General features: G+C 34.1%; 2 protein-coding genes across 2 annotated transcripts; both read right to left on the reverse strand.

Moving 5' to 3' along the window:
* Positions 1 to 2,761: 2,761 nt before the first annotated feature.
* LOC110698127 lies at positions 2,762 to 4,707 on the reverse strand. The gene is made up of 2 exons (XM_021875538.1): positions 3,361 to 4,707; positions 2,762 to 3,073 (listed from the first exon to the last, which is right to left on the reverse strand). The coding sequence occupies exons 1-2, from the start codon at positions 3,863 to 3,865 to the stop codon at positions 3,039 to 3,041; spliced, it is 540 nt and encodes a 179-aa protein (XP_021731230.1). The 5' UTR covers positions 3,866 to 4,707; the 3' UTR covers positions 2,762 to 3,038.
* Positions 4,708 to 12,026: 7,319 nt separating this feature from the next.
* LOC110698128 (3-ketoacyl-CoA synthase 11-like) lies at positions 12,027 to 15,001 on the reverse strand. Its single transcript, XM_021875539.1, has 2 exons — positions 13,926 to 15,001; positions 12,027 to 12,937 (listed from the first exon to the last, which is right to left on the reverse strand). The coding sequence occupies exons 1-2, from the start codon at positions 14,739 to 14,741 to the stop codon at positions 12,152 to 12,154; spliced, it is 1,602 nt and encodes a 533-aa protein (XP_021731231.1). The 5' UTR covers positions 14,742 to 15,001; the 3' UTR covers positions 12,027 to 12,151.
* Between the last annotated feature and the right edge of the window lie 294 nt (positions 15,002 to 15,295).

Raw genomic sequence — 15,295 nt, forward strand, 5'->3', positions numbered from 1 at the left:
TTCCCTTTATCGTGCTAGTTTATTATAGTTTTCTCTTTTAGTTATAGTAAAGCTACACAAGTGTAGTTAGTTGTGATTGTTCATCTCCATCCCTATTATATTTGATTCGCTTGTATTAGTTGAACTATTAGAATTGATTAAGTGCAAATAGACAAGATGATGACGATTTATACGAGATTGAAACATTTGTCAATCAATAATTTACAACAATTTGATAAATTGGTCGGAAATCTACAAATTTGTGAACCCCTTCTCAAACATTGTATATGCAAATAGCGATGTGAAAGAATGTATGAATTAAACAATGAACACGATGTAAAAACATTAAAAAAATTGTACTCCGTAAGATGCATGCCTGGGGTCACTAGGTCACGTCTGTGTTATAGGCAGCTAGCTTGGCATAGTTTCTTGCGAATTTGTGGTATTGCTTGTTTGAGATTGGTTGGTTTAGAAATGTATAATCTTTATTTTCCTAATTAATTGTAATTAGATTAGCTAGGAAGATGGTATAAAGATTTCATAATTTTCTATTTATTATAGATCCACCTTAATATTTAATTAGAATGTTCACAGCTTGAAGCGAGAAATAAAGCATATGTTACATATGATACATAATGGATGTAAAAATGCATAGTGCATACATAAACTCTTTGGATTTTAGTATTTTCTTTAAGAATTGTGACTTCCATGTAATTCTAGGAGTGTTGTTGATTGTTGTTGCTAATAAATACTTCACGTTAGGAAGCAATTGGTTAACGACGATGTTGTTTTTTGCCCCTACTTTTTTATGAGGGATATTTTTCTCGTATGAATTTACTTTAACATTACCTTTTAGTTTCGCACACATTGTATAATGTATATACTTGTTCAATGTCTAAATTTTCATTTTTGTTTATTTTGACATTCTAGCAAAATACTCCATAATAATATCAATTGATTTTATGATGGAATTATACTAGGCATCCATTGGTAAAAAAATATCTTGTTTGGATTTTTTGTTGGCCCAAACAATATTTATTATATTTATATCAATTTAATTATGGAAAGGAAAGAGGTAAAATAGTACAAGACCTTCACGTACATTCTTTAAGACTGTAACACCCACAGGCCACATCCCCCTAAATTCTAATACAAGTACATCAACCATTCTTGTCATTTAGCTTGATCAATTATTTTTTTAATGATAATGAAGTACAAAGTAAAATATATTATCTCGTCTATATTTTGTCTTTAGGTCATTGCCTTTTAGTATATTGGTATATTTTTAATCGAGTATATAAATTGATCTTGAGATTCAACCATCAGCTTAAAGTTTTGATTAATTTGATCTATTAATATGGTATCAATAGAAAACGTGAGACAAATGTTACATAAGAGGATGTGATAGGCCAGAGTATATAGATCAATCTAACTATCAGGTTAAACTTTTTGTTGAATTAAAGGAGGGATACCCAGTCAATTCCCCAAATAAACAAAATTTGTTTATCTGGAGGTATAACCGTTTTTTCAAGTAGCAGTGGAGGGGTATATGTGTCTTTTCATGTACTAGTTGAGGGGGTACATGTGTAATTTCCTCACCAAACAGTATAAGTAAAAAGCAAACAGTAATTGGACAGCTCACCAAAAGTAATGAATAAATGACCCTGCTTTTTTAATATATTTACAAAAATACCATCAGATTAACAAAAATTCGTTTATCTGGCAGATTAACTTGTATTTTCCCGAATTAAAGAGAAAAAAAATCATTAATAAAAAATAATCATAGTTGTTTTGGTGAAAATACTCATTTAATTTTCTAAATACTTATAAAAATTATACGGAGTATTGATTTGTTTTTTTTTTCCTTTTGGTGTTCATAGTATCCCACCTGTTTTACCTTTTGGGCTAATCGAATTCATGACTCAATTTTAAGTGGTTAGGTTATAGTCCCCTTCTAATAGTTAGGATATATAAGATCTATTTAATTTTTATTAGTATATTGCTATTTTACATAAAAGTTAATCATGGTTTGATAAAGATGTGAAACGTTGACTGCCTTGTTTAATTCCACCCTAGGTTTGATCAAAACGTGTGACTCAATAATACTTTTTTTTTTTTAATAGACTCAATAATACTTTTTCATTTCTCACAATCTCATTAAAATTAATAATTAACCAATTTGTGAAGTATGAAGGAACAAAAACTATAGCACTAAAATACTTCAATAGTCACCATCGCTCGCTAGTCGGCACGCTAATTCTAATCCATGAGCAATGAGAAACATTAATTAGCTCAACTACCAAATACAAGTAATAACCAACGTTATTTTTTGCATTAGAACTACCTCTACAACGCATGGTTAGGGCCTACGGCTACTAACTTTGACAAATTAGGGAGAAGAGATAATGAATAGCTTTTGTATTGCTTGATTTCTCATTAATCAACTTGGGAAATATATAGAGATACAATTCCTCCCAACATTAAGAATGTGTTTATATTTTCGTTCAACTCTCCCATTCTGTTGAGGGGTTCCCACACAAGAAGTTTGAAAAATAATTCCAGAAGCGGTAAAGAAATCAATCAAACAATTAAATTCGGTACCATTATCACTTTGAATAGTTTTAATGGTTTGATTAAATTGTCTATCAACCATAGCAACAAAAGCCATAAACATCTGAAAAACTTCGGTTTTATCGATCAACAAATAAATCCAAACAGCCCTTGAATAATCATCAACAATGGTTAAAAAATAACGAGTCCCACAAGACGAAACATGACGATATGGACCCCATAAATCACAATGTATTTTCTCAAAAATTCTAGAAGATTTATTGTCACTCAAGGGAAATTTGTCTCTAGAATGTTTAGCACGAAAACATACTTCACAACTTTTATTTAAACTACTTGTATTGTTACTAACATGCGGAATTAACTTAACTACTTTCTCTGAAGGATGCCCCATTCTTCTATGCCAAAGCTCCAAATCTGTCGTTGCCTCAACAGCAGAAACCCGTTGCACCACTGTCGGTTTGCCAAAGAAATAATATAGTCCGTCTCGCCTAATTCCCGTTCCAATCAGCTGCTTCAGTCGGTCCTGTATAGCACACATATATGAGTTAAATTGAACAACAACTTCTAAGTGATCACTGAGTTGAGTAACAGAAAGCAAATTGCAATTAAGATTAGGCACGTAAAGAACTCTAGTGATAGTTATTTGATCGGACAATGTGACCGATCCTTCCAAAGTAGCAAGCACACTGTCACCGTTTGGCAATCCGACAGGGCATTCAACATAACGTGTGTCAAATAACCAAAATTGATTACCGGTAACGTGACGAGTCACACCGGTATCAATAATCCAACAAGAATCATCAAACTTACCATGTAGGCGATTGTCAGGAATTTTAGCATTACCAATAAAACCCGACAGTGCCTTCCATTGCTCGGCGGTGAAAGCTTGAGACGAAGAAGATGTGGGAGACTGAGAATCGGCTGCTGTCAGATTAGCCCGAGGCCCCCCCTTGCTCTGACCAGGCGTTCCGGTCTTCGGGCCTGCTGTCCAACCCGCAGGATACCCAACAACTTCAAAACATCGAGATGGATCGTGCCCCTTTCTCTTGCAATGTGGACAAGGAGCCTTGAACCAACAATTTGAGAAATCGTGTCCCTGCTTTTTGCAATGAGAGCAAATAGAACCACGACCACTTGTATTAGCCCGTAAAGCGAAACCAACAGCATCGGATGTCGACGCTTCAGCTTCCTTCCGAGCATTGCGAACCCGCTCCTCTTGAACGGCTAGCTGATAAGCCCTATCAAGAGTAGGTAAGGGATATTGAGAAAGAATATAAGACCGGAGAGAAGAATAGTAATCTGGGTACAAACCCATGAGAAAATATGTAAGCGTGACTGATCTCGGCGTTGCTCGTGGAGACGACCTGCCGTACAAGCCGAGCAACACGAGCAGGAGATTAAAGGCTCGTGGTGATCTAATTCGAGCCAAAGAGCGTGCAATTTACCATAGTATACAGAGACTGCCATGGACTTGCTCTGTTCACACCGCACAAGAGATGATCAGAGTTGTTGAATTCGAGGGCCATTGGTCTGAGCAAAACGTTGCTGTAGATGGTCCCAAAACGGCTTGATTTCTCTAAATTTGGACAGGGAAGACTTAATCTCAGGGGCAATAGTATTGGAAAACCAAGAAATTAACATAGCATTCAAGGCTGTCCAATCGGACTTTGAGCAAGGGGGGGTGTGGTACCGTAATAGTACCATCAAGAAACTCGAATTTGCGTCTGGCTTCCAAGGCAGTCCGAATATCGGCCGCCCATTCATCAAAGTTGTTGCCTTTGAGACGAGTAGGAGTAATGTAATCTCCAGGTCTGTCTTGAGGACCTTGATAATAAGGGGAATTTGATTCAATTTTGGTCGGTGGTGATGGCGGCGGCACATCATCACCAGCCATGGTGGTTTAGAAAGAAAAAAAATCAAGAAAAATATCCTGCTCTTGATACCATGACAAATTAGGGAGAAGAGATAATGAATAGCTTTTGTATTGCTTGATTTCTCATTAATCAACTTGGGAAATATATAGAGATACAATTCCAAGTCCTAGTATCATAAGATATCTTAGGATCTTTGGAAAAATAGGAAAGATAAATATATGGAAAATATTCTACTAAATCACAAAGATATGATATTATCTCAATAAACTTGCACTCCATCTCCAATTCTACGTGTTTTTTATTTATCAACAATTAACTTTTGTGTTCGATTGCAAGTCAATTGACCGCCGAATCTCTCACAAGTTTATGTTCATGTTCATATTCATACATATTCATATTCATGGGTCACCATGTTTCATAGTCATATTGCTCTACTAAATAAAATTATATTAGGTCGTCATCATATAGGGTTTAGTTAGAGTCAACACAAGATATAATCTATTCTTTTTTAATGGTTGAAGACAATTGTTATTTGTTAAATCCCACAAATCAATACTTAGAATTTGAGTCATGAGATGGCCTCCATAAAATTAAAAATTAAAATTTAAAATTAAAAAAAAATATAAAAAAAATATATATATAAAAAATAAATAAAAACTATGATGAGAAGAACATTCAACACTACACAGTACTCACTCATAATTTAGATTGATTTAATTAAACTATTTGATCAACTCATATCTTTTTTTTCTGTAAGTTTTAGCAAAAATCACTACAAGAAAAATCACTTTTCGTAGCGATTATTTCGTAGCGATTGTACATTCACTACAATATGCAAGTATGTTTGTGAAATAATTAAGGATGTGGCATCATTTTTACAATCTCCATGGTTTTCCCATATAAAATCGATACGGAAAACATAATAATACATATCAACACTATTTTTACACATTTATATAATTTTGAGAAATCGTAACATTTACAATCGCCACTAAATCCTAAAAATTGATACGAAAAGCCTTTTCAACATTAGATATATAAATATTGTTTGACAAAGAATACATAAAATATGTCATAGTTTATTGGTGAAACATTTAATATAAGAGTTTGAGGTTGCATGTTCGAATCTTGTAAAGATCATACGCATGTATTTTTTTTTTTTTTTTAAGAAAATGAGTTAAACATTTATAGCGATTGTAATCGCTACAATAATTACCACGATTGGATGTAGTTTTTCGTATCGATTATTGAGGCCAACCCCAGCGATATTGAAACCCACTACTAAAGGCTAAGGCAATGGGGGATATTGTATCGAATGACCATTCGTTGGGAAAGCTTTTTGTTGCAATTACAATCGATACTAAAGGTTAAAATAATCGCTACGAAAAGGTTATTTTCTTGTAGTGAATAAGCAAGATTAAACCAAAAATAAAGTTCAATAAAATTAAATTAAGCAAGAATAAGTAAATAAAGCTCTACAAGCGGGTTTAATTTCTAAGAAACAAAGAAAACTATATGGAGAAAATGTCTAGCTTTCTTCACTTGTTTCAGCGTAGTAGGATAAAAAATAAAAAATAAAAATAAAAAAGTAGTTATTGTAGAATGAAGGGTCATTTTATAGAATAATGAAAAGCAATTGTTATGGAGAGGTGCCACATGGAAAAATTAACAATGTTTGATAAATTAAAGGATCAACTCAATCAAAATTAATTGTTAGTTATAATTTAAAATTGTTTATTTGTTTAGCATGGAGCTAATTTAATGGAAGGACCAAAAACCTTAATGGTTAATATACTTTGAGTTCTACCATTCTTACACGATATACTAAAAGTAATTTTCTATTTTAAACAAAAAAAAATCATCATAGTCAAAAGTGCATAGTAGACATGGTTAGAGAGACCTGACTCACGAAAAGGTTGCATTTCAATTGATGTAATTTTCTTTTCAACCGAAAAAAGTGACTTATTTATGAGTTCTTAGGAAATAAGGGTGTAATTGTGATTGATTAATGCGGAACAAATCAATGAAAAATAAGAACGAGAAAAACAATAGAGAATATCACTACTAGAAAAAGAGCGTTTTCCGACGGAAATTTTTCGTCGGAAACACCTTGTTTTCCGTCGGAAGCTGTCGTCGGAAAAGCGGTCGTAGGAAAAACGACATTTTCCGACGAAAATTCCATCGGAAACACTTTTCCGACGGAATTTCCAACGGATTTTTTCCTCGCAACATGCTTACCGACACCGTCAAAATCCGTCGGAATTTTACGACAGAAATTCCGTCGGAAACCGCTGCCATAAAAAATAAAAAATAAAAAAGGTACCCCACCACCCACAACTGCTATCATCCCCCAGCCACCAATTTCGCCACCAAACGCCACCACCACCACCACCACCACACCACTATCATCCCCCACCACTTCCTTAACCCACCAGCCCCCTAACCCGTATCAACAGTCCCGATCCACCCCACCACCCACAACCACCAGAACCTCTACCCACCTAACCAAAACCCACACAAACGCCACCACCACCACACCGCTATCATCACCCACCACTTCCTTAACCCACCAGCCTAGATCTACCACAAAACCCACACAAACCACCCCACGAGCCACCTTAAACCACCACCGCCATCGCCGAAACAACCATCACAACCCAAAAATTAACAAAAAAAATAAATTAAAATCCCAACACCCAGAACCCGAACTCCAACAGCAACCATAACCACATATATTCGATCTAGTTAACTTGAAACCCGAAAAGAAAAAAAAAAAAAAAAAAAAAAAAAAAAAACAGAACAAAAAAAGTTGAAGTTCAGAACAAAAAACATACACAACGATTCAACCATGGTTAGTCTTGAAATTGGTCCGAAAATTGGTTATATAAGGCCAAATTCGACCATGAAAACGCTAGATCTAGCATTTCCATTGTCGAACTTGACCTTAAAACCATAACACGCCGGGAATGTGGTCAAGAATATGGTCGAAAAAGCTTCGTGGGCAAAGGAGATCGAGAGAGGAGAAATAAAGAGTAGAGGAGTAGCAAAGGAGATCGAGAGAGGAGAGATAAAGAATGAAGAGAGGAGAGGGAGTGCGGCGCGGCGATGAGGGAAAGAGGAGAGTGAGGGAGAAAATGGGAACTGAAATGGGGGGTTGGTTTTAGGGTTAGCTATTTATACGAAATTTTCTACCTTTTAAAATAAATGTGGTCAGATGCTTTTCCGACGGAAAATTCCGTTTTATTTTTGACGAATTTTTCCGTCGAAACATACTTTCCTACGAAATTTCCGTCGGAACTGTTTGAAATCTGTCGGAAAGTTCCGACGGAATAAAATCCCGTCGAAAATTTCCAACAGAATTTTTTTCCGTTGGAAATTTTGTGATTTGCGACGAATTTTCGTGTCCGTCGAAACATTTACGTCGGAATTCGGCCTATTTCTAGTAGTGTATAAATAAAGAACACGGGATTTATATGGTTCGGTCAAATTAGACCTACATCCACAGATGAGGAATTCGAGAGCTTCTTCTTTATAATGGAGAAATTAAAGAACGAGAGAATAATACAAGGAGTCTTAAATCTAATGGCTCAAAAGATATGATCTAAATGATCAACTAAAGGTTTCTTTTATAACACAAGAAAACCCTAATAAAACCCTAAAATTGTTCCCCAAGTATACTTAAATAACCGTCATAGAAAAGATACTACTATAATTTTAGAAAATCATCCCTAAAATAATTAAGCTAAAATCGGATACCAAAAACTGAAATTTTGACTAGGCATGGTCGTGTTCGTGTACTTCGTCGGCATATTTCCAGCAGCGTCAGTTCTTCGTAAAACGGCCATAACTTTTTCGTTTCTTATCGGAATTGGGCATATGACCTATCGTTGGAAAGCTCTTGAACCAAGATATCACCTCCAACTTGAATCACATCAAAATCATTTGTAGTTTGAGAGATATCTGCGTTCAAAGTCAACCGTACTAGATTTCAAGTCATAATTTAACATGAGTAAAACTCATCCAAAATTCATAATCACACACGATAGAAAACTAATTTATCCGCAAAATAAAATGTTTCTTATTATAGTTAAAATTATCATGATTTATGAATTCATTTATTTATTAATATGTTTATTTAAGTGAGTAAATATTGAAAATGACCCAACTATTATTATAAAAAGGTAGTTTAGTAAATTGACATTCTTATTAAAAAAATATATATATAAAAATAAAAAGGGTAATTTCCCTATATTCATATTACATTTTATACAGTCTTCTTTTGGCATCTAGAACAAATGAAGTGGTCTTTTTCGTATAAATAAGAAACTTGCACGGGTGATTGTCGTCTAAATTTAATTAGTCATATCTTATCGAGCTAATATTGCTAATTGTTACGGATAATTTATGACTTAATTATTCAGAGAGCCAACTGTTTGGCAGTCAATTGTACACAAAGGCGTGTGCAATCAATAACAGTGGCCACATCAAATCCTCTAAAATAGAAAAATAATACTAGCTTATTAACACAAAACATTTAAATAAGACAGGTTTACAATAAATACTGCATTATAATTTGAGTACATTATAAAAATTACTTTAAATAAAACTAAAAGTTACTCGAATATAAAATTAAATCAATTAATGATAAGGTTATCCATTAAAAAACTTATCCATTAAATATCACTTTTCTTAGTTCAGTTCAGTTCACTTCAGCTCCAATTAATTTAGTTCACTTCAACTCCTAATTTCCTTCTCTCATAAAATATTCATTTCAGCTCAGTTGAGTTCAGTTCAGCTCAAATCAGTTTTGTTCAGTTCAGTTCCGCTCCAATTAGTTCAGTTCAGCTCAGCTCAGTTCAGTAAATGTGAACAAACCCTTAATCACATCACCCTTTAATAGTTCATGTTGGGATTTTTTGATAGATTATAAAACATATTCATAGGCTTCAACCATCAGTTTAAACTTTTGTTTGAATTGATCCTTTAACATGATATCAGAGCCTTGTGCAGGTTATGTAGAGGGTTAATGCTGCATTCGTATTTCAAGCCCAAAAGACTCTCATGTGAGGAGGCGTGATAGAGTATAAAACAATCGATTTTACAACATTTGATGCATGATTTCCTCTCTTTGTACTTCATTCTACTCGAAGATTAGAGATCCAATTATTGCTTCTCTACAATTAGTCCATAAGCAGGTGTCGAATCTTGTTGAACAACAGACCTCCCAAGTATCACCACATGTAAGTGTTTCACATTGATTGAAGAAGAAAGAGTTAATAACTTTATAAGGCTAAGAAGCTACTCTTCCTATTGTTATATGATTTTGGGATGGAACCTCCTTGGACTTTTGAATTAGACTCTCTCTCTCTCTTTCTCTCTTGATTTGTTGATGCGGCCTAAACCCGTATTTAACAAATCTCCACCAAGACTAGTTCAAGATGGATGATAAATTCCAAGGGTCTAATCGATAGTGTGTGCAGTTGTGTACTAATTATTCCAAATGTTGCATGGGTCCTTAAGCGTTAGCAATATTTTGTGGTATTTTCATCAGCTTCTGGGCTCTGGCTACTTTTGAGCATTTTAGTACGACCCACTTCACCTTACCAATAAATGTTGTTTCTACTTCTAACCTCTAATTACTTTTGCCTCAAAAAAAAAAAAAAAAAAAAAAGCTGTACTTACTAGTAAATTTCTTTCGAAAAAAAAAACTAAAAAAAATCATTGTGATTGTATTATGTTAGGCATTGTTGAAGTATACTCGCTAAAGTTGCTTTAGATTTTAAAGCTAATTTTAACTTTTCCCTGATGCAAGAACAATGAATTAACGCGAAGTAAAAGTATTGGTGAAAAAGATTTACCATGTGTTTACATTCCGTACTTTGTAATGTTAGATTTAAAATCAAACTGCTTTAAATACTTCCTCCGTTTTTTATTATTGCACCATAGGAATTGTGTACAAATATTTTGGTAGTGGAAAAAAGTAAGAGAGAGAAAGGTAAAAATATAAAATTGCCCATGTGACATATTGATAAACTAAAAAATAAGTGTGAAAAAGTAAGGATATGTTGGGTATTTGTAGTGTGAACACAAATAATTTTTTTTTCTAAAGAGGAAATGGTGCAATATTTGTAAAACTTCCTAAAAAGACAAGTGATGCAATAATAAAAGAAAGGAGGAAGTATGAGATTTAAAAGTTGAGACTTGGTGTCCAAAATTCCAGACACGTCATCCAAATTCTAAGAAGCAAAATATGAGACTCATTTCGTAATGAGGAGTAGTTAAGATGATTAAGATGGGATGATACATGCATTAAGATGCATGATCGAAGACTTCAATTACTAGCCGGTATACTTCAATTACTTAATTTGTTGTACGAACATTTTAACGGCTATGGATAAAATTGTAGAATTTGATGGGAAACCTCTCATACTAAATTTGCTGCTACACTCATTTTATAAAAGGACGACGATTCTAAATAGGGGAGTAAATTAAAGGAGTGTTGAATTCTAGCTCGTCGACCTCTTTGCCGAGGGGAAGAGCTAGTCTAGAGGTGGTGTTGCGAAATGGCGGCAAATGATGATAGACTTTATACATCAATCCTAGGCTTTAACTATCAATTTAAGTTTTTGGTTGGATTGGTCCATTAACATGATATCAAGAGCCAACATGATAAGAAGGTTACGGATTCAAATCTCATATACCCTTCCGGCCTTTCAAATAGAGTATATCGCACTGGGTATGTGATGCCCAAGTTGCATAAATAGCATCCACATTCAAGCTCAATGGACTCTCATATAAAGGGTATTTAAGAGAGCGGCAAAACAGAGAAAAAAAGACGACGCTTTTTTTTGTTGTCACACCAACCTAGTGGTTACAACTGTCTTTTAACATTAATTATAATATTGTGTCAAAAAAAAAAACATTAATTATAATAGTTCATAGAGGGGTTTTGTGATTACTCTACACGTTGTTACTATAATTTAACATAAGATGTGAAGATCAAAAATTAATTGACGTGTGTATTTAATGAATTATTTGTGATTAGGTTGTCAATAAATTGTCTTTGGTTGGATCAATTGCACAAATTTGATGGTACACCGAAAGATATAGGAGTGTACCTCATATGCTTGCTACGACACACACCACTTCGCAGAGTTCAAACATGTGGATAAGAGTACGACTTAGGGCCTGTTCTGATTTACTAAATTGAATTGATTGGAGCTGAATTGAAATGAATAAAGTTGAAATGAATTGTTTATGAGAGAAGAAAATTAGAAACTGAACTAAAATGAACTGATTGAAGCTGAACTGAAATTAAGCTGAAAAGAACAGACCTTTAGTTGTAAACAAGATTTGAGTTACAAGTTCTCGCTACTTGGGAACACGTTTTTATAGTCTACATCAGTACTCTTTGTGGTTATCTTTAATTTATAGATTAAATAAAACATAAGGACAATGATAAGAAATTGGTTGATACAAGATTAATAAAATCACACTTTGATTATCATTAGCTCGCATTTGTAACAAAAGAATTAACAAAAAAATATAACAAATTTAATCTCGTCCAAAGCTCTTTTTTTCTGTGAACTACAACAATCAAACTACATAATATAGATGAAATAAATGATATCTGTTCAAGTTTCTTGTAAAATATAAGATGAACTAATACTTATATTTCACATATACTAGAAAAGAAAGCGATAAATTAAGAATAATAATGAGAATAATTAGGAGCTATTAACAGGAGATAATCTTGGAACATGAACTGGGAAATCATCAATCTCATCAATCCAAGGGTTTTGCTCCTTTGCTGGATTAATGGTCTTCAATGCTTCCCAAACCGCGCTATTACACTTGAATCCTGATCCGAATGCAATTTGCCATGTCCTATGGCCTTTCTTGATCCTTCCCTTGGCTTCGGCGTAAGCCAATTCGTACCACAATGAGCTACTAGACGTGTTACCGAACCTATAAAGTGTCATCCTAGATGGTTCCATGTGCCACGATGAGAGATCGAGGTTCTTCTCTAACTCGTCTAACACCGCCCTTCCACCAGCATGGATGCAAAAATGCTCAATTGCTAACTTAAAATCGGGAATGTACGGCTTAATTTTCATTTTGAATGCTTTTCTCGCGACTAGTGTGACAAAAAATAATAGTTGTTCAGACACGGGAAGGACTAATGGCCCTAGGGTTGTAATGTTGGCCTTTAGGGCTTCCCCAGCTACGGCCATTAGGTCTTTTGAGAGAGAAACTCCAATTTTCATATCTTCGTCTTCTTTTTGGTATACACAAGAGTAACTTTTGTCATCTGCCCCCTTGTGGGTACGAACCGTGTGTACAAGTTGGTACTTAGAACGACGTCTATCACTAGGTCGATTCGAGAGAAGGATGGCAGCTCCTCCCTTACGGAAGAGGCAATTTGATAACAACATCGATCGATCATTTCCCTTGTACCAATTTTGTGTGATGTTCTCCGTGCTCACTACCAAAGCATAGGTGTTACCATGTACCTACATTTGCGTACAAAGAGTAATTAATTATTAAATCTTCTAAGAAAAAAAAAAACAATTAAGCAATAAATATCACTATAAAAATAATTATTTTAACAACTTTCTTAGGGAAATCATAAGCAACATAAGATTTAAGGACAATTATAATCTTATTCATGGACAATTGGACTTACAAATGTGTAAGTACGTCCAATAAGAACAATGGAATTAAATTAAATTATTAATTAAAGAATAAGATATAGTAGTAGTTGTTGTTGTACTTGACCTAACTGACCTACCCTTCATGCTTTCTTGTTATCAATATTAATTAGCTGAACACTTAATTTAATGATCTTATTATAAACATTTCTTTATCCAAAGTGTAACAAGTTATCACTATGCGTAAATTTAAAGCGGAAACTTTACGAATTTTAGAGAGTGGATCTTAGAATCTAAATTATGCTACTCAGTAGTATATAATTCAAAATTCCAAAAATGTCCCTAAAAGTCAAACATGAATTCTTCTATTTATTACTTTGAGTGTACATAAACATCCATTTTACCATTATTTTACACGAGGAAAAAGAAATGATAAAAGAGTAAAATTGTGGTTCATCTTTTGGTCTATTTTATAAAATTTTTGAGTAACTTTTGACATATATAGAAAGTTAGATAGGCTTACGAAATAGGGGACATTTTTTTAAATGACAACAAAAAAAGTGAGCAATTTTATTCCTCACTTTTAAGGGAATCCTAATCACTCCAAAAGAAACTGCCCAAATTTGAGCTACATTATTCTACAATACTTAATGACTCCCACCAACAAAATCAAGTGTAGTGTCATACTCCTATATATCAAGAAAATTATAATTTTAAATTTTGATTTAGATTCATTAAGCATGTTATTATGTAAATGATATGATTATATAATACCTGTGATAAATAATAAAATATTTCAAAGTTGCCACTAATATTAAACGGAGGTATTAAAAATTATATAAATAAATACCTGAAGAAGTTCCTTGGCAAGATCAATGGAAATGAGGCCAGCACTGCAACCCATACCACCAAGATTGTAGCTCAAAATGTTGCCTCTAAGCTTGTAATGGTTAACAATCATAGCGGACAAAGACGGTGTCGGGTTGAACAAGCTACAATTTACAACCAAAATCCCTATATCCTTAGCCTTCACCTTAGTCTTAGCCAACAATTCATCAATGGCTCCAAACATCACCAATTCGGCCTCCTTTCGAGCCAAGTCCATGCACGGGTTGTGTGGAACGTTGATCAAAGCGTCGGGGAAGTACGTATCTTGACCTAAACCCGACCTTTCTAAGATCTTCTTTTGAAAATCTATGTTTTCTTGTGTGAAAGCCCCGACTCTATAGGTTCGATCCATGAAAATCTCCCTACTAACTTTCCTAGATGGATCGGGCTTGTAGCACGCGAAGTTAACCAAGTATATCTTTCTAGGCCGACTCATGAAGTATAGAGTACCAAGAAAGACCAACAAGGCTGTGCACATAAACACCGTGACCATATTATACTTAACAAGGTCTAGTGACAACTGAACCAACCCTTGGAGCGAATGTACTGAAACGTGTACACTACTTAAGACCGTAAGCATCAAAGGGACTAACATTAGATACAAAAAATTCGAGATTAAATAATGATACCCTAGCTTAACGTACTTCAATCGGACCGACTGATTGAAGTTCGGAAGCTTATAATTGTTACCATTATTACTATTATTATCGTTACCACTCATCTTGTTGTCACCCCTATTACCATTGGCTTCCGTGTTTCGACTCATTTCTTGTGCCATTTTTTGAGAGAATTTATGTAAAAAAAAATATGAAAGTTTCCAAAAAATTTGGGATGGAGGGAAAGAGGCAAAAGAGTAAGGTAATTTATAGGGAAAAGAAAGTATGTAAGAAGATACGAAGTAGACCAACGAACAAGAGAATATAACGTGGGAAAAAAGAGAAAAGATGAGGTTATTAAGATTGATGGTACAACTATACCAACTACCCCAACGAACTTTTAATTGAATGCGCGCCTTTGAATAATTCTTTGGTTTATGGCATGAGATGGGAAATTATGTAACAAACAATTTAATTTAATTTGGGTAGGCGTTCAGCAGGGAAATGGCAGGTCTTATGCAATTAATATAGTATACAAAGTTTATTTTTATTTTCTCCAATTGCATAATTTATGATGATTGAGCCATTATTTTTTGACTGCCAAATTTAATTTACAACACGTCTTAATGATGAATCAATTTGTACACTCTTGTGTATCTTGACCTTTTTAACATTATTGAGTTCACACTAGGGTCTTCCTAAGCTATTATGAGTAACAAATCGCGTTTTTTTTTGT

The sequence above is a fragment of the Chenopodium quinoa genome, unplaced genomic scaffold (assembly GCF_001683475.1).
Source record: "Chenopodium quinoa cultivar QQ74 unplaced genomic scaffold, ASM168347v1, whole genome shotgun sequence".
Classification (NCBI taxonomy): domain Eukaryota; kingdom Viridiplantae; phylum Streptophyta; class Magnoliopsida; order Caryophyllales; family Amaranthaceae; genus Chenopodium; species Chenopodium quinoa.

Bases quoted from the DNA above. Each gene is read 5' to 3' on its own strand.
- LOC110698127 (XM_021875538.1), bottom strand. From the start codon at position 3,865: ATGGGTTTGTACCCAGATTACTATTCTTCTCTCCGGTCTTATATTCTT. The intron at 3,074-3,360 runs GTAAGTTTGATG...TGTGCTATACAG, and splicing joins TCCTGACAATCGCCTACATG to GACCGACTGAAGCAGCTGAT.
- LOC110698128 (XM_021875539.1), bottom strand. From the start codon at position 14,741: ATGGCACAAGAAATGAGTCGAAACACGGAAGCCAATGGTAATAGGGGT. The intron at 12,938-13,925 runs GTATTTATTTAT...ACGCAAATGTAG, and splicing joins TTGCCAAGGAACTTCTTCAG to GTACATGGTAACACCTATGC.